This window comes from Arachis stenosperma, chromosome 3 (assembly GCF_014773155.1).
Source record: "Arachis stenosperma cultivar V10309 chromosome 3, arast.V10309.gnm1.PFL2, whole genome shotgun sequence".
NCBI classification, from domain to species: domain Eukaryota; kingdom Viridiplantae; phylum Streptophyta; class Magnoliopsida; order Fabales; family Fabaceae; genus Arachis; species Arachis stenosperma.
The window spans coordinates 133,557,391-133,572,236 of NC_080379.1; the positions used below are offsets into that span (position 1 = coordinate 133,557,391).

The 14,846-nt window shown below is 29.9% G+C and overlaps 1 protein-coding gene across 1 annotated transcript; it reads right to left on the minus strand.

The window, feature by feature from the left end:
* Positions 1 to 7,784: 7,784 nt before the first annotated feature.
* Positions 7,785 to 11,940, minus strand: LOC130969781 (uncharacterized). Its single transcript, XM_057895670.1, has 3 exons — positions 11,534 to 11,940; positions 8,959 to 10,813; positions 7,785 to 8,635 (listed from the first exon to the last, which is right to left on the minus strand). The coding sequence occupies exons 2-3, from the start codon at positions 10,795 to 10,797 to the stop codon at positions 8,303 to 8,305; spliced, it is 2,172 nt and encodes a 723-aa protein (XP_057751653.1). The 5' UTR covers positions 10,798 to 10,813; positions 11,534 to 11,940; the 3' UTR covers positions 7,785 to 8,302.
* Between the last annotated feature and the right edge of the window lie 2,906 nt (positions 11,941 to 14,846).

Genomic DNA, 14,846 nt, shown 5'->3' on the forward strand with positions numbered 1-14,846 from the left:
CACTATTATCCCTTCTTATTTTTTCTATAATTAGTCTTAAAACTTTTGAAAGATAAATATTATTAAAGGTAAAATTGATCTTTAAAATGCTAAAAATAATTTATAAGTTGTAATTGATTTTATATAATTTTATAGAAAAATTATTTTTTAGATAAAAAAAATTAGTTTTCTAAATAAAAATAGATTTTTATGTGTAAACTATTTTTTTTCATGTAAAAACGGATTCTTTTTTAAAACTGATTTTTTATTTAAAATTAATTTGGCTTATTAACCTAAACAAAATTTTTTATTAATCAAACTCAGATCTATTTTTTTATTAATCTTAACCAGATGTATTCCTACTTCTACATATTAATAATAAATTTAAAAATAAAATAAATATATTTATAATTTTTATTTTAATATAAATACAATTATATATTTTTTTATTAAAATTTTTGGTCTTTTCAAACATTTTTTCAAGTTTCGTCATTCTCTATTAAATTAATTTGTACTTGATGTAGAAAATTTGGAATCATGGTTATTTTAGTCATTTCATATAATATTTTAGTCTTGTCTATGTGTATCCAAACATAATACTGGACATTACATTAGTGTCTTGTACATCGTATCCAAACACAATACACAAACAATAATTATTAGTGTCTCCGTCCTATTATCTCTGTCTCAGTGTCATGTTCTGTCCTGTCTCTAAAAATAAACGCAGCCTTAGAGCTTGTGAGTTACAGAAGGGTATTTATGGTCTGACACAAGGACATATATAGAATGACATAATGTCCTGGCAAAAAAATATTTGAAAAATTAAACAGATATCATGAATATTAACTATGGCCCAGTTTGGATTGGCATTAGAAAAATTACTTTTTTTTTTCATCTTTAAATTTAAAAAAAAAAACAAAAGTTATTTTACATTTGAATAGGTTTTTTAAAGAATTTTTAAGTATTAAAAATGTTTTTTGTTTCTATTTTTTTTTAAGCAAAGTATTGTTAGTTTAAAAAAAAGTAAATAATTTATTTTTTTAATAAAAATATTTTTTTAAAAAACGTATCTAAATATATTTAAATTGAATAAAATTATTTTATTTTAACAAAAAAAATATTTTTTCACTCAAAAAAAGTCAATTTAAACTAACACTATATCAAGTACCATAATTCATAATCTAGTAGTTTGGCCAAAAATAGAATAAATTGTATGTTACGTTTGAAGTATTTTAAGTTTATAAAATTATATTCACTTAATAGTTGCCATGAATAAATGCATTGTGATCTTCAACACTCACTTCTTAGGATTTGTTTGGATGAGTTTTTTAAAGTTAGTTTTTTTCAAAATTTTTTATAGAAAAATAAAAGTAATTTTATAGTTAGATATTTTATGTAAAAAATTTTTTTATTTATCAATTATATTTGGATATAATAATATAAAAGTATTTTTTTTGTTTATTTATTATGTAAAAAATATTTCTTTTAAAAGAAAGATCTTTTAAAGAAATATAAATTGTAGCTTATCAAAAAAGATATATTTTTATTTTTTTAATATTTTTTTTACTACTAGAAATTTATTAAACACACTAAAAAAAAAATAATATAATTTTTTTTCAATAAATAAAATATCTTTTTCTTACCAACTTAATGATACTCAAACAAACATTTAAAAGTATCCCAACAAAGACACACTCATTAAAGATAAGATAAAATAGAGTAATATGCCAAATATGTCGGGATTTTGGCCTGACTTTTTTTTATTATATGCCAGATATGTCCGAGCTTAGTTTGAACCAGTTAAAACTAACAGCGACGTCCTATGCGTCAGTTAACTCGTTGACGTGTCCGATTAGGTGAAACGTGTCACGCCCTAGCCATTTTGAATAGGAGAAATTAGTCCCTAGTATAGTTGTTAGAATCAAATCGGTGATCGAACCAGTCAGATTATTAGTTTTCTGGTTTATTGTTTAAACCAATCCTACGTAAATAAAAAATATAAAATAGTCAAAAACCTAAATTAAAATTTAAAATACATATATTCACTAATATTTTAAAAACAATTAAATTTCAACAAATTATAATCAATAAGTTATAATAAATTATCATTAAATAAGTATATAAAATTCTAATATTTTTCATAATAAAATTTTTTTATTTTATTTTTTTACTAAAGTAACTATTTTTTATTTCAATAACTAACTGATTTAGTTTATATTTATTATATTGTTATATACCATATGTATTTATTGAAAAATAATATTTAATAAATATCATATAATCATAAAAAGAATTAGGATATTGTAATTAATAAAAATATTTGATATTTTTATTTATACATGTTTAATAACATTTATTTTAATAATTATGAATAATAAAAATATAATTAATTTAAATATAAATAAGTATAAAATTAAAATAATATTAACAAAATTATTGTATGTTTTTACTATATAATTAATAATTAGTATATAAAATAACAAGAAATAATATAATTTAGTGGTAAGAAGAGCATGCAATAACAAAAAAGACTCTGGTTCAAACTACATTTTTAACAATTTGAAAATTTTCTCTAGAGCAATTCAGTTATACTGGTTCTCATCCTTAAACGGTCACTGTACTAAACCGGATTGGTTGGAGATCTAGTTCACCAATCCGGTCCGGTGGCCAACACTACATCGCTGCATCATCTTCCTCCTCTTCTCTTCCCTACCAATCTCCCTCCTCTAGCTCAACATCTTTGTCATCCTCCCCGCGCCCTCCACTAGAAGCCTCTGTCTTCGTTGTCGCCATGATGGACTTCTCGTTGAAGGAGTTGGTCCCCTTTTAAACGGTGTCGTTTCATTTTTTTGCTTTTAAATTAGGGACCCACTTCAAAATGAGGTTGTTTTATTCTTATATGATACAACGTTGTTTTGTTCACGTGGTCAGAGACCAAACTGTCCTGCATGTGACACATCAGCGAGTTAACTGATACATAGAACATGGTTGATAGTCTTAACTATTTAAATTGGGCTAAAAACATATTTGGCGTTTAATGAAAAAAAATCAAACTTAAAATTCTAGTTAAATTTTTTTAGAGACAAATCTGTTTAAATTTTTTTGAAAATCTATTTAAAATATTACTTTTGCAGCATTTGTTCTTTTTCTTTGCGTGTATTCATCGTTATTCTTTTATTGCTACTATTGTTGCTGCATTTTTTTCTCTTTTCCTTCTCTTCCTCTTCCTGGTGATTTTGCAGCATTATGTGTTTCTTTTTTTTCTTTGTTTGATTTTTTCTTGTTTTTATTCTTATAAAAGCGTAAAACAAAAAGAATTATGAGAAGATAAAACAAGATGATGATGATGATGATGATGATGATGACGATGATAGAGGGTTTTTGATTTATGCAGAATTTATCAGAAAATACCACCAGAAAATTTTTAATCGTGACATAGAAGTTTCAAAATTTTCACATCGAAATTTTTTAACCGTAACAAAAGTTCTTGTTAAGAGGGTGAAACAAGACTCATGAAAATGTGAAATAACAAGAAGAAGGAGGAAGAAAGAGAATTTTGAATTGTGCAAACAATAACCCCGAAATTTCTTAGCAGTAATATCAAAATTTCTTAATTTTGACACTGAAATTTTTCTACGAAAACACAGGAATATCTTTAATGCTACATTTTTTTACTTATTATTCTTCTTTCTTTATTTTTTGTTGCTCTTACCTCTTTTTTTAGGAGCATTGTTTCTCATATTAGACTTGAATGAATATGCCTATGATGGTTATCAGTGGCTAAGAGAAGGGAGGGTTGAATCTTAACCCCTTTTTGCTGAGTAACACTTTCTGCCCGTTAAGAATGCCTTGAGGAGATATTTCTGCTTTTTGTCTCGTCACTAGTCAAGAGACATTTTCTTTTTTGTCTCGTAACCAATGAGGAAATAATTTTCAATTTTGTCTCTTGTGCAACAGAATTAGAAAATAGAGTAGAAGAGAAAGAGAGAATCACATCAAGAAGTATCCTGGTTCAGCTGCTAAGTGCAATGCAGCCTACATCCAGTCTCCATCACAACAATGATGAAATTTCACTATAATCATGCTGATTACAGACACCAATTCTCCCTAGGAACTACCCTTCCTATCTGGGACAAGTCCAGAATCTATCCCCAATCCTGAACTTGACTTGGTCACCTACCAAGCTTTCAACTACTAAGTGCTAACCCAACTTGTAAGGGGATTCCCAGAGAATTATGAAACAGAACACAGATGTACAAAGGACCTCTAGGACATCTATGACTTTTTCTTTTAATTTTGTATACTCTGCCTTTTTCCGCTCTATGGTTTTTTCATACAAACCTCAATGTTTGCCTTTTTCCATGAGACTCAAGACAGACAAAACTAAACAGAAAAATACAACATGAAGCACATTGAAGGAGAAGAACTTCTGTTAGCTTGGGTAGCTGAGAACTCTGTGCTTTCACTCTTTTCTCTTTGTCTCAAGCCTTGGCTGTTCACCCTTATTATAGAAGGGGAAGCCTCCAAGGTTGAAACGGTTGAACCGAGCCAACTGCTTCTTCTTCTCACATGCAATTACCTCTTCCTCATCCCATCTCACCAAACTTCATCAATTCGGGCCTTCTATCTTGATTTGCTCCCTATGAAGAATTTCTGACCCTTGATGAGTCCTTGATGCTTGACAGCTCCATCTACTCTATCTTCTGTTTCTTCCCCATGTAGCTACAGTAGCTACCTTCTGTGATGGATGAACAAAAGTAGAGACGAGCTATACCCCAAGGATCTTCTTCTCTGACCGAGTTAGATCTTCCACCATTTTTAGGTATAGTGATCTTAATACTTCTTCACCACATCTTACCATTTGTGGTAAAGATCTCAGCCACACCATACTGTAAATCTTCTTTTTGCTAATGCCATCATCACAATGACCTCTTGCTTGCACATAGTTTCTCTGCTACTGTACTTTACCTCTGATAGCTTGCTTCTTCTTTTTCTTCTTGACATGACCGAAACTGAAGAGAGAAGAGAGAGAATGCAAAAAAGCTTTCAATGTAATTGAAGAAAGAAATTAAAAATGAGTTAATTTTCCATTCCCATGCCTAGTAACGTGTAATCAATTAAATGCCATCATATCACTTGCACTTTCTCTTTCATGTTACCAAAGCAATTAAACCCATTTAATTAACTTTGAATTCCATTCCAAAGTGGGAGTAGGTATCCGTGAAAAGCATGTTTTCACTTTGAATTTGGATCCCACAAAAGTAAATGGGTAATAGAAACCACATGCTCCACTTTCCTTCTTCTTCAATTCGGACCATAATGTTGGTCTTTCAATCACAATGATTTTGGGCTGTACCAAAATTTCTTGGCCCAATTCATGTTGCCTAATAAAATAATTCAGTCACATATTAGATAGAATTTTTGCACAAGGCTGATTATCATTTTGGGTTTCATGATTTTTTTATGTTCAATGACAAAATATGCAAGCAACAAAATTATTAATTAAAAAATATGAACTAAAATTCAAATTAATAATTTTTAAATTAATTAATAATGTTTGATCATCATCGTATTAATTTGGAGTTTTCCAAACTCATCAGTCTATACTGTATTATAATCTTATTTAGTTGAATGAATGTAGGTTCACACTTATTGGATTGAATTCTTGCTAGAAACAAAATTAATACCAAAATTTATTTAAAGTGACACCGGAATTTAAATACAATGATACAGAATGTAGAAAGTTAATTGCATACTAAAAGATCACATTAACTCTATAAAATGAAATAAAATAACATTGAATTGACACCAGAAGTTCAGTAACACGACACACAAAAAATATTGAATCTTTCTATAAAACATTACACATTCAATGAATTGAATGCTTATCTCATATATAAAACAACACATAAAATTCTAAAAAATAACACTGAAATGTCTTCACTCTAACACTAAATTTTTTAACTAATGATGTGATAGAACTAAAAACTTATTTCATTAAGGCTTGAGTTGTAGATTCGCAAATTTTAAATAGAAAAGAGAATATGTGAAAAAATCTATTGATAACGCAATGAAATTAAGCAGAATAAATGCAAAAGTTCGAAAGAGAATGAATATTGGTATTTACGTATAAGAAAAAGATGACTAAACTAATATATAAAACAGCACATAAATTTCTAAAACATAGCACCGAAATGTCTTCACTCTAATACCGAAATTTCCAACTATGATATCGATAACGACGACGACGACGATAACAATAACGGTGATGATAATGAAGTGGCAGGAGAAAAATGAAGGAAAATAATAAATCAAATGAGAAAAGAAGGAGGAGGAAGAGGTGGTGGTGATGGTGATGGTGATAGTGATAGTGATGGTGAGAAAGATGAGGAAAAAAGAGGAGAAGAAGAAGCAGCAGGAGTGTGTGACAAGAAGAAGAAGCACGTTCGAAGAAGATGAAGAAAATTGCGCGTACAATAAGTGGCACGTGATGTGAAAAACAGTTATAACAAGTTGGTTGGACACTTAGACTTGGTTAGATAATTCACTTGATTGTAGAGCTTTTCGATTAAAAAGTTTATTTAAAATCTAAAAAGAAGAAATATCTGAAATATAAAAAAAAGAAACATCAAAAACATATAAAAAAACACAATCGAAACCTAAGGAAAAGGAAAAGAAGAAGAAGAACGCCATGTATGGCGTAACTACGGCCGCGCGAGTTGGAGAAGACACTAAATGGCGTTGCGGCGAGAGGATTTCTACGCGGCAATGTCATGACGGGACGAGAGGATTTAGAGGAAGATGGGATGGCATCGTGACGAAAAAGGTTGGAAGAGAGATGGACGGTGTCGCGACGAGAAAGGTTGGAAGAGAGGATGTAGTGTCCTGACGAGAAGAATAGGGAAGGGGAAGCTCGGCGGTGCGGCAACAGAAGACGAATCAGGAGGGCACGGAGGCGCGGCGACACGACTTGGAGATGGAGGGCGCGACGTCACGATGAGAGGAGTTGGAGAAAAAGGTCGCGGTGCATTTACCTAGTTTTTTGAAATGTATGTTGGCTGCTGGAATAACCATTTGAATGCATATAGAGTTGGTTACTTATAATTTTTCAAAGAATAAAAATTATAATTATTTTTTTTTAAAGTGTATTTTACACGTGTTTTTTTTTTTCCATTCGTTAAAAAAACGGTAGTAGAGTAAATGAGTTGCCCGAATACATGAAAAATAAAGAATGCAGAAAACATTTCTCATGTATGTAACGTTCCATATAACATTGTGGTACTAGTAATTAATATTCCAGTGAAAATTATACCACCACAGTTTCTCTTACATGGGCGATTGAGAATTCCTGATGCTGGAAAACGCAAAAGAAGAACTTGATGAGAAATTCCGGTCTTGGAGTCTCACAATAAGCTTGTACTTGTCATGCACATGATCATAGCCGAAAGCATAATAAGTGAAAGATACAAATCCAATTTTCTCATCATGGTTGAATCATAATCCATATCTTTATGAGAATTCTGTAGAGTGCCCTATTCAATATATTCCTGCAGTGTTCTACAGAAATAGGCCAATAATCTTGTTTTCCAGCATCCTAATTATGATTATTTGTCCCCACAAATTCTCAAATTCACATCATTCAGGATTGAAACTATATAACATCATGTCTAGAGTGTATTTATTTTGCCATTTCATGATAGTTGCCTAGATTTTATCATCACAAGGTTCTTATATATATACTATTTTAAGGTAGATCCATTTGGATATCAAATAACTTGGATTCATTCCAGTCCACTTCCCATCAATTTTCCTTTGAGATTCTTAATAGATACACATACAAACTGGAAGAGAGAAAAGGGCTTCTATGCTATCTTCTACCTGGTTCAAAGATTTCCCCCCATCTAACTGCCCCCATTACAATATAGACAATATTCTCATGCTATCCCATGTACTTTTAGTGACTGGCATGAAAGAATTTATTACAAAGAATGATTCTGAATATCATATCCCTAATGCAGCAGATCATTTACATTTCCTCTCTGTATTTCCCATTCAGAGTGCATTTTTCTTAGCTTCAGTGAGCAAGGCATTTCCTCCAGCAACAAAACTTTATATCCATGCAAATGGAATCATCACTAAGATCCTCTATTTTGCTTGTTACAAAAGTTCAGCTCGTCTCCTAGAAGCAGAGTCCCTACAACCAGCAATGACTTTAAGAGCATAAGGCTGGTGGAGGGATAAGAGACAACAGATATTTTGTCATGCAATCACTTTGCTTCTGTCTTCATATCTCCAAGCTGAGATCTTAATCCTGAATTACACTCTATACTCTCGCAATAGGAGAAAAAGGTGGGTTCAGTGCATCCGGTCGAGGGATTCCTTTCTGAGTCTTGGACACTGTTTTCCTGCTCTCCTCCTTTGTGACTGATTTGATGTAAAACTCTACATCCTCCTCAATAAGCATTTTTAGTGAGCTGCATTGAGATAGTTGTTGGGGTTTATTTTGCCTTGCTTCGCTGAAGTTGGAACTGCCATGCAAAATAGCAACACTGATAGAGAATGCTTGTAACGTGGATAATTGCACATGAAAATCCACTGCATATTGGCCCTCTTCAATTCTCCTCATGCTGAATGTAGGGCTACATTCTTTTGCCCCCTATAGACCACAAAGCAATACAAGTTATCGTAAAAAACCAACGACGAGTCATAAAATGAAGCAAGTTAAACTTTGCGGTAGATAAAGAAAGCTTTAATAAGAAAAAATGTTAATAAAAAGCCTATAAGGATATCAATGTCCGCACAGTATCTGCAAATTCATAACTTTGTGCACTATCTTAATTTTGATAGACACAAATAACAAGGTAGAGTTTTCAAGCTAGCTTGAAGGATCTTCTTAACTACTGTACAGTGTTACTCTACAAGGGTTCTGAAATTTCCCTTAAAAGTATCTATCCTTGTTCTGCAAAATTCAAGTTGTACCTGAATGAAGAGTTCCAGTGCTTGATATTCCTCCATAAGAGGGCAGTCTTCGGAAAATTGAATACTAGGATTGCCTAAAAGAATAAGGGGACAGGCCATGTCCCAGCCACCACAGTCACAACCTCCACCATGTCTCAATCGATCAAGTAATGACGACGGACCTTGACTTTCGGTGTCTGGTAAACCATGATTGCCTGTTGGTATCACCACCTTCAACTGTTCCTGGAATTTTCTCTCATTAAGGCTATTTCTACTCTGATCCCTAATGCTAGAGTACTCTTTAGCACTTATTCTATCTCCTCTTCTGTACTTCAAGCTTTCTCTCCTAGAAAATGGAATTTCTAAAACAATAGCAGCACTTTCGACGTTTGAATATGATCTAGTGGACAACAAATGATAAGAATCTGAGTAATCCAATTTGACACCAGTTGATAGAGGCTTGTATTGACGTTTGTTTTTACTAGCAAGATTCTCTTCATCCAGCCTCAAAGTCTCTTCCTTGGAAGCTTTTCGTCTCTCAGAAGCATCTTGCTCACAGAAAGACTTTGTTTCATGTGAAACACTTGGTCTTGAGTGTGTAAAATCACACAACACAAATTCTGTCACCATAGAGTTATCAGATACTTGGCTTTCTTGTTCGGAACCTAAATTGCTGGAAACTACCATCTGTGCTACCATGGAGCAATCTTTGTCAAACTCATGGGATTCTGAGCCGGTTGCACTTGCACTGCTCTTCTTTCTATTATCAATGGAGTGGAAGGTATATACCCAATTAAAAGCATGACGAGTTCTCCATGCCTTCGCCACAAAGACATCTTCAGGGCACCTGACCTTGAACTCCAAAAATGGTACTCCATGTTTGTTTTCTATCCTGAGATTACCATGCAGGTGAACTGGTGAGGATGCTATACCTGAATACTGGATTTCTCTACTGATGAACTCAGAAATAATGTCAGACTGTTTCCCTGTGTTAGATAAATCACTTAACAACGATTTCTGATATGTCCTGCTCCTTGTAATGTTTGCAGTCTCATTAGATCTGGCCTCATTAGTTTCCACCTTATGGCTTGTTGGACTTCTCAAAGATTTTGACTTTGTGAATTGATTCATCCTTTTCCTAAGAGGGTTAAGTTCAACTTTTGAACTTGCACTTGATGAGCAATCACTTTCTGATGGTGATAGCAACAAGTGAGAGACTTCCACCTTAGCAGAGACTGACTTTTTCAGTGAGTGAACCGTGTCCTTTTCAAGATGAGAATTGCCATGAATTAGAGAATCAGCAATTTTATCACTTCTTAAATTTGTAAAACCTCTCCCATGCTTGACATCTGAACTCATGCAAATTTCAATGAAGTCTTTTGAAGACTTTGGCTCCATGTAAGCCAATGACCTGGAAACCGATAGGGAACCCAAGTTTGAATCCGGAGATATCTCCGATGTTCTCGGCTCAGAATCTTCGGCATCTGAACCACACAAAGAATCAAGAATGCTACCTGAGAAAGAGATGTCACTCCTCCTGGAAATTTCAATTTTCTTCCTTCCTTCCATGCCCATTTTCCTTACAGCTTTTCTTTCCTCTGAACTCTGATACATGGAGCCACGCCTCATTTCAATGTTACCTTCCAATCCATGAGTGCTGGAGAAATGACTCTTACATGAAGCACTGCGAAAGTGAGCAAGTTTTATATCTGCAAAGTCCCCCTTGAGGGTTATAAAACCATCTTTCCCGGAGGGTTTTCCTTTTCTGGATCTCTTTGCATTCGAAGACGGAAGAACGGTATTGGGACTCAGACCCACTGAATACTTTTCACTTATATCCAGCTCCAAGTCTTGTCCCATTGATGAATTCAGAGCCCTGCAGAAAGAGATAGACATTAGTATGTAGCAAGGAAAAAGTTGGACACAACATTGACATAATCATATTGCTAGAAGTATACTAATCCTCGCACTTTGGCAAGGGAAACAAACCTTCCATTGAGAAAATTTTCATTAGACAAAACAAAAAGGACTAAATGCCAAGAACATCACACTCATGAACCCAAACTATTGTGTATAAAAAGAATATTTAAAAAAAAAACGTTGGACTCAATAATCAAGAAGGGGTTTAGCTCCAATCTTTTTTTTTCCCTTTTACATCAAGTGATAGAATGGTACCTACACTGCAAAACAGTCGCTACCCTCTCATAAAAAATGTAATTTTGAAATGGCAATTATGACCTTGTAAACGGCCAGTATTCTAAAGGACGCGCCCCACCATTGTTCAAAAAAATTATAGGTTGTATCACAGAATAAATAAATGACTAAACCATTATTAGGATTCTGAACACCGGAAAGAAATCCCATATGATCTGTTGGATAAAGAAATTGCAAAAGGAAAAGACAAATGCTGGAAAGAAGTAAGAACACTGCATGATTATCCTTATAATACCCAAAATGTGAGTAAAGTGTGATGTACAAATGTTTAATAATAATAATAATAATAATAATAATAATAATAATAATAATAATAATAATAATAATAATAAAGCAGGGTTTGATTCCAAACCATTAGAGTGGAAAAAGGAATAGGACATACTGGAGTAGATCTTGGAGGAGTAAACTGAAGAAAAAGAAATCCCAACAACCAGCTTCAATGCACAACCACCATAAATGTCCAAACTTGAGCAAAAAGTTTCCATCAGAATAACTTATAAAAGCAACTCCATTTAGTGAAGCTGGGCCAAATGGTCCAAATTAAGCGTTGAAACGAGGTTCAGAACAAGCAACTTCACTTCAATCTAGTTCAACAAACACCACAGAAGGAGCAATGGCAAGTGATGACAAAAAGCAATGTATAGAAGCAGTAACTGAAGCCAATAAGCGTAAGAGTAAGAGAGAAGCATTGAAAACTCTCTCACACGAGTAAGCGGAGAAAGAAGAGACAACAGGTTGCTACTATTGTGTCCATGTCTCTTGTGCCAAAGTCTACTAAAGCCATGTTCCTCAAGCACCATCATATGATGTTGCTTTCTTTTGAGAAAAAAAAAATTATATATATAATAGTATTGTGTCGACCCATCTTATCTATCTATTAAGATCTAAAATCTAAATTTCACTTAGACAAAATTACTAAAATAGTACGAATATTTTTACATGAGTAATAAAAATAGTTTTAGAACTAACAATAAATAAGATGTCAAAAAATTAAAAAATGTGACAAAAAAATTAGATATTAAATATATATTTTAAGAAATATTGAGAGATTAATTTTTAATATAGTTTTTTTGCAAGTATTGTTAGAAAAATAAAATATATTCAACTTTAAAATTTAATAATTTTATATAAAATGAATTTTTTACTTTTTTATTGTGAATGATTATTTTTTTTTGAAAAATAAAAAAAATAAAAATCAAATTTTATTCTAAATATTTTTTGTACTTTTTAAATATTTATTTAAATATTATTGTAAAAATTCGGATTAAATAGATAAATTATTTGATAAATACAAAAGTTTTTATCACTTATAAAAAATATAATTAATTAATTATTTTTATCGAATTTCAAATCATTCAATAATTATTTTGTTAATAATATTTTTTTTAAAAAATAATTGTTAAGATCTAAATTTTTTAATACTAAATTAGTAGTTAAGTCTCCCTCATATTAGGTTTACACTAAATCTAAGTATCTAACATAAAAATTATGCATACATAACATAATTAGTGTATGTTTGGACACCATTATTTTATTAAAAAAAATTTTTTTAATAAAAAAGACCTTTTTATTTTTTAACGTATTTGGCAAATTTTTAGTAATAAAAGTAAAAGCACTAGTAAAATAAAAAAGTTTTTTGAGAAACTATAATTTACATCTTTTTTTAAAAGATTTTTTTTCTTTAAAAAAAAAGATGTTCTTCATGTAATAAATAAACAAAAAAATACTTTTATATTGTTATACCCAAACATAATTGATAAATAAAAAAATCTTTTTACATGAAATATCCAAACATAAAATTACTTTTACTTTTCTATAAGATCCTTAAAAAAAAAAAAACTCAAAAAAAATCTTTTCTTAATACTCAACCAAACAAGCCCTTATTCTCCTTTCCCTTCACTTTGCATTTTTCAAGAAATAATTTAATTAATTTGTGTCTCAGCCACTCACTCAGCATGAGATCAGTGATCTAAGGTGAAAGCAAAGCAAGTGTACAAAGTGCAAACCCGAGAAAGAATCAATTGAGAGAGCACCTTTCGTGAAAGACAAATAACCCCTAGAGGGAAAATTTTTAGAATGTGTTTGGGTGAGAGTTTTTTAAATTTTAATTTATTTTAAATATAAGAAAAATTAAATATTGTAATTAAATATTTTAATTTTAAAATATTTTGTTTAGTTGAAGTAATTATATTAATTTTATTATAAATTGCTTTGTTTAAAAATATAGTTAAATTATGTCTATTCATAAATATATTATTAAGTTTAGTATTTATTAGTTTTAAATATTAACTAATGCACATCAATGTATTTTAAAATAAGATGAAAAAGAAAAATTTGAAATTCTTTTATTATTAATAAATATTAAAATATTAAATAATATTACACATCCAAATTTTTTTATAAATCAAGTCCAAGTAAGTTAAATAATAAAATTTAAAATAATACTAGTTATAATTGATTTTTGTTATGTTAAACCAATTTAATTAGATTTAGTTAACAAAAAAATGTAGATGTATAATATTATTCTAAAGTGTATTATTTTTAATAGTTGAAAGTCTTAAAATTTTTTTGAAATTTAAAAATATTTTCAATTAAAAAAATTGTAATATAATATTTTATCTTAAAAATATATTTTAGAGTAAAGTATCGTTTTTGTCCCCAACGTTTGGGGTAAGTCTCAAAGTTGTCCTTAACGTTTCAATCGTCCTATTTAAGTCCCCAACGTTTCAAAATTGACTCAATGTTGTCCTACCGTTAGGGATCCGTTAATAAAATTGACGGCGGGACAAAATTGAAACGATTTTGAAACGTTAGGGACTTAAATAGGACGAAAACGTTGGGGACAAAAATGATACATAGAAATAAATTTTAATTTTATTCTTCAATAATAATAATTTTTTACTATACATAGTATTCAATTATTTTTAATCACATTTACACTTAATCACATCACTTTTATTCTAAATAATTTTTTTTATTTTATACTTAAAGTAATGTAATTTTTTTATAAATAAATAAATTTTACACTTTTATTCTAAATAAATAATGTAATATGAATAGAATGAAAGTGTAAAATTATAAAAAAAAATATAAGTAATGTGATTGAGTAATGAAAGTAAAATTACATTATTTAGAATGAAAGAGTAAAAGTATAAAAAAATTAATTTATTTGAATGAAAGTGTAAAATTATAAAAAAAAATTATAAGTAATGTGATTAAGTAATGAAAGTAAAATTACATTATTTAGAATGAAAGTATAAAATTTATTTATTTATAAAAGAATTACAATACTTAAGCATAAAATTATAAAAAATTTATTTATTTAGAATGAAAGTGTAAAATTAAAAAAAATATAAGTAATGTGATTAAGTAATGAAAGTAAAATTATATTATTTAGAATGAAAGTGTAAAAGTTATTTATTTATAAAAAAAAATTACATTACTTTAAATGTAAAATTATAAAAAAATTAATTTATTTAGAATGAAAGTGTAAAATTATTAAAAAAATTATAAGTAATGTGATTAAATAATCAAAGTAAAATTACATTATTTAGAATGAAAGTGTAAAATTTATTTATTTATAAAAAATTACATTACTTTAAGAATAAAATTATAACAAAATTAATTTATTTAAAATAAAAGTAATGTGATTAACTGTAATTTAAAAAACGATTGAATATTATGTACAGTAAAAA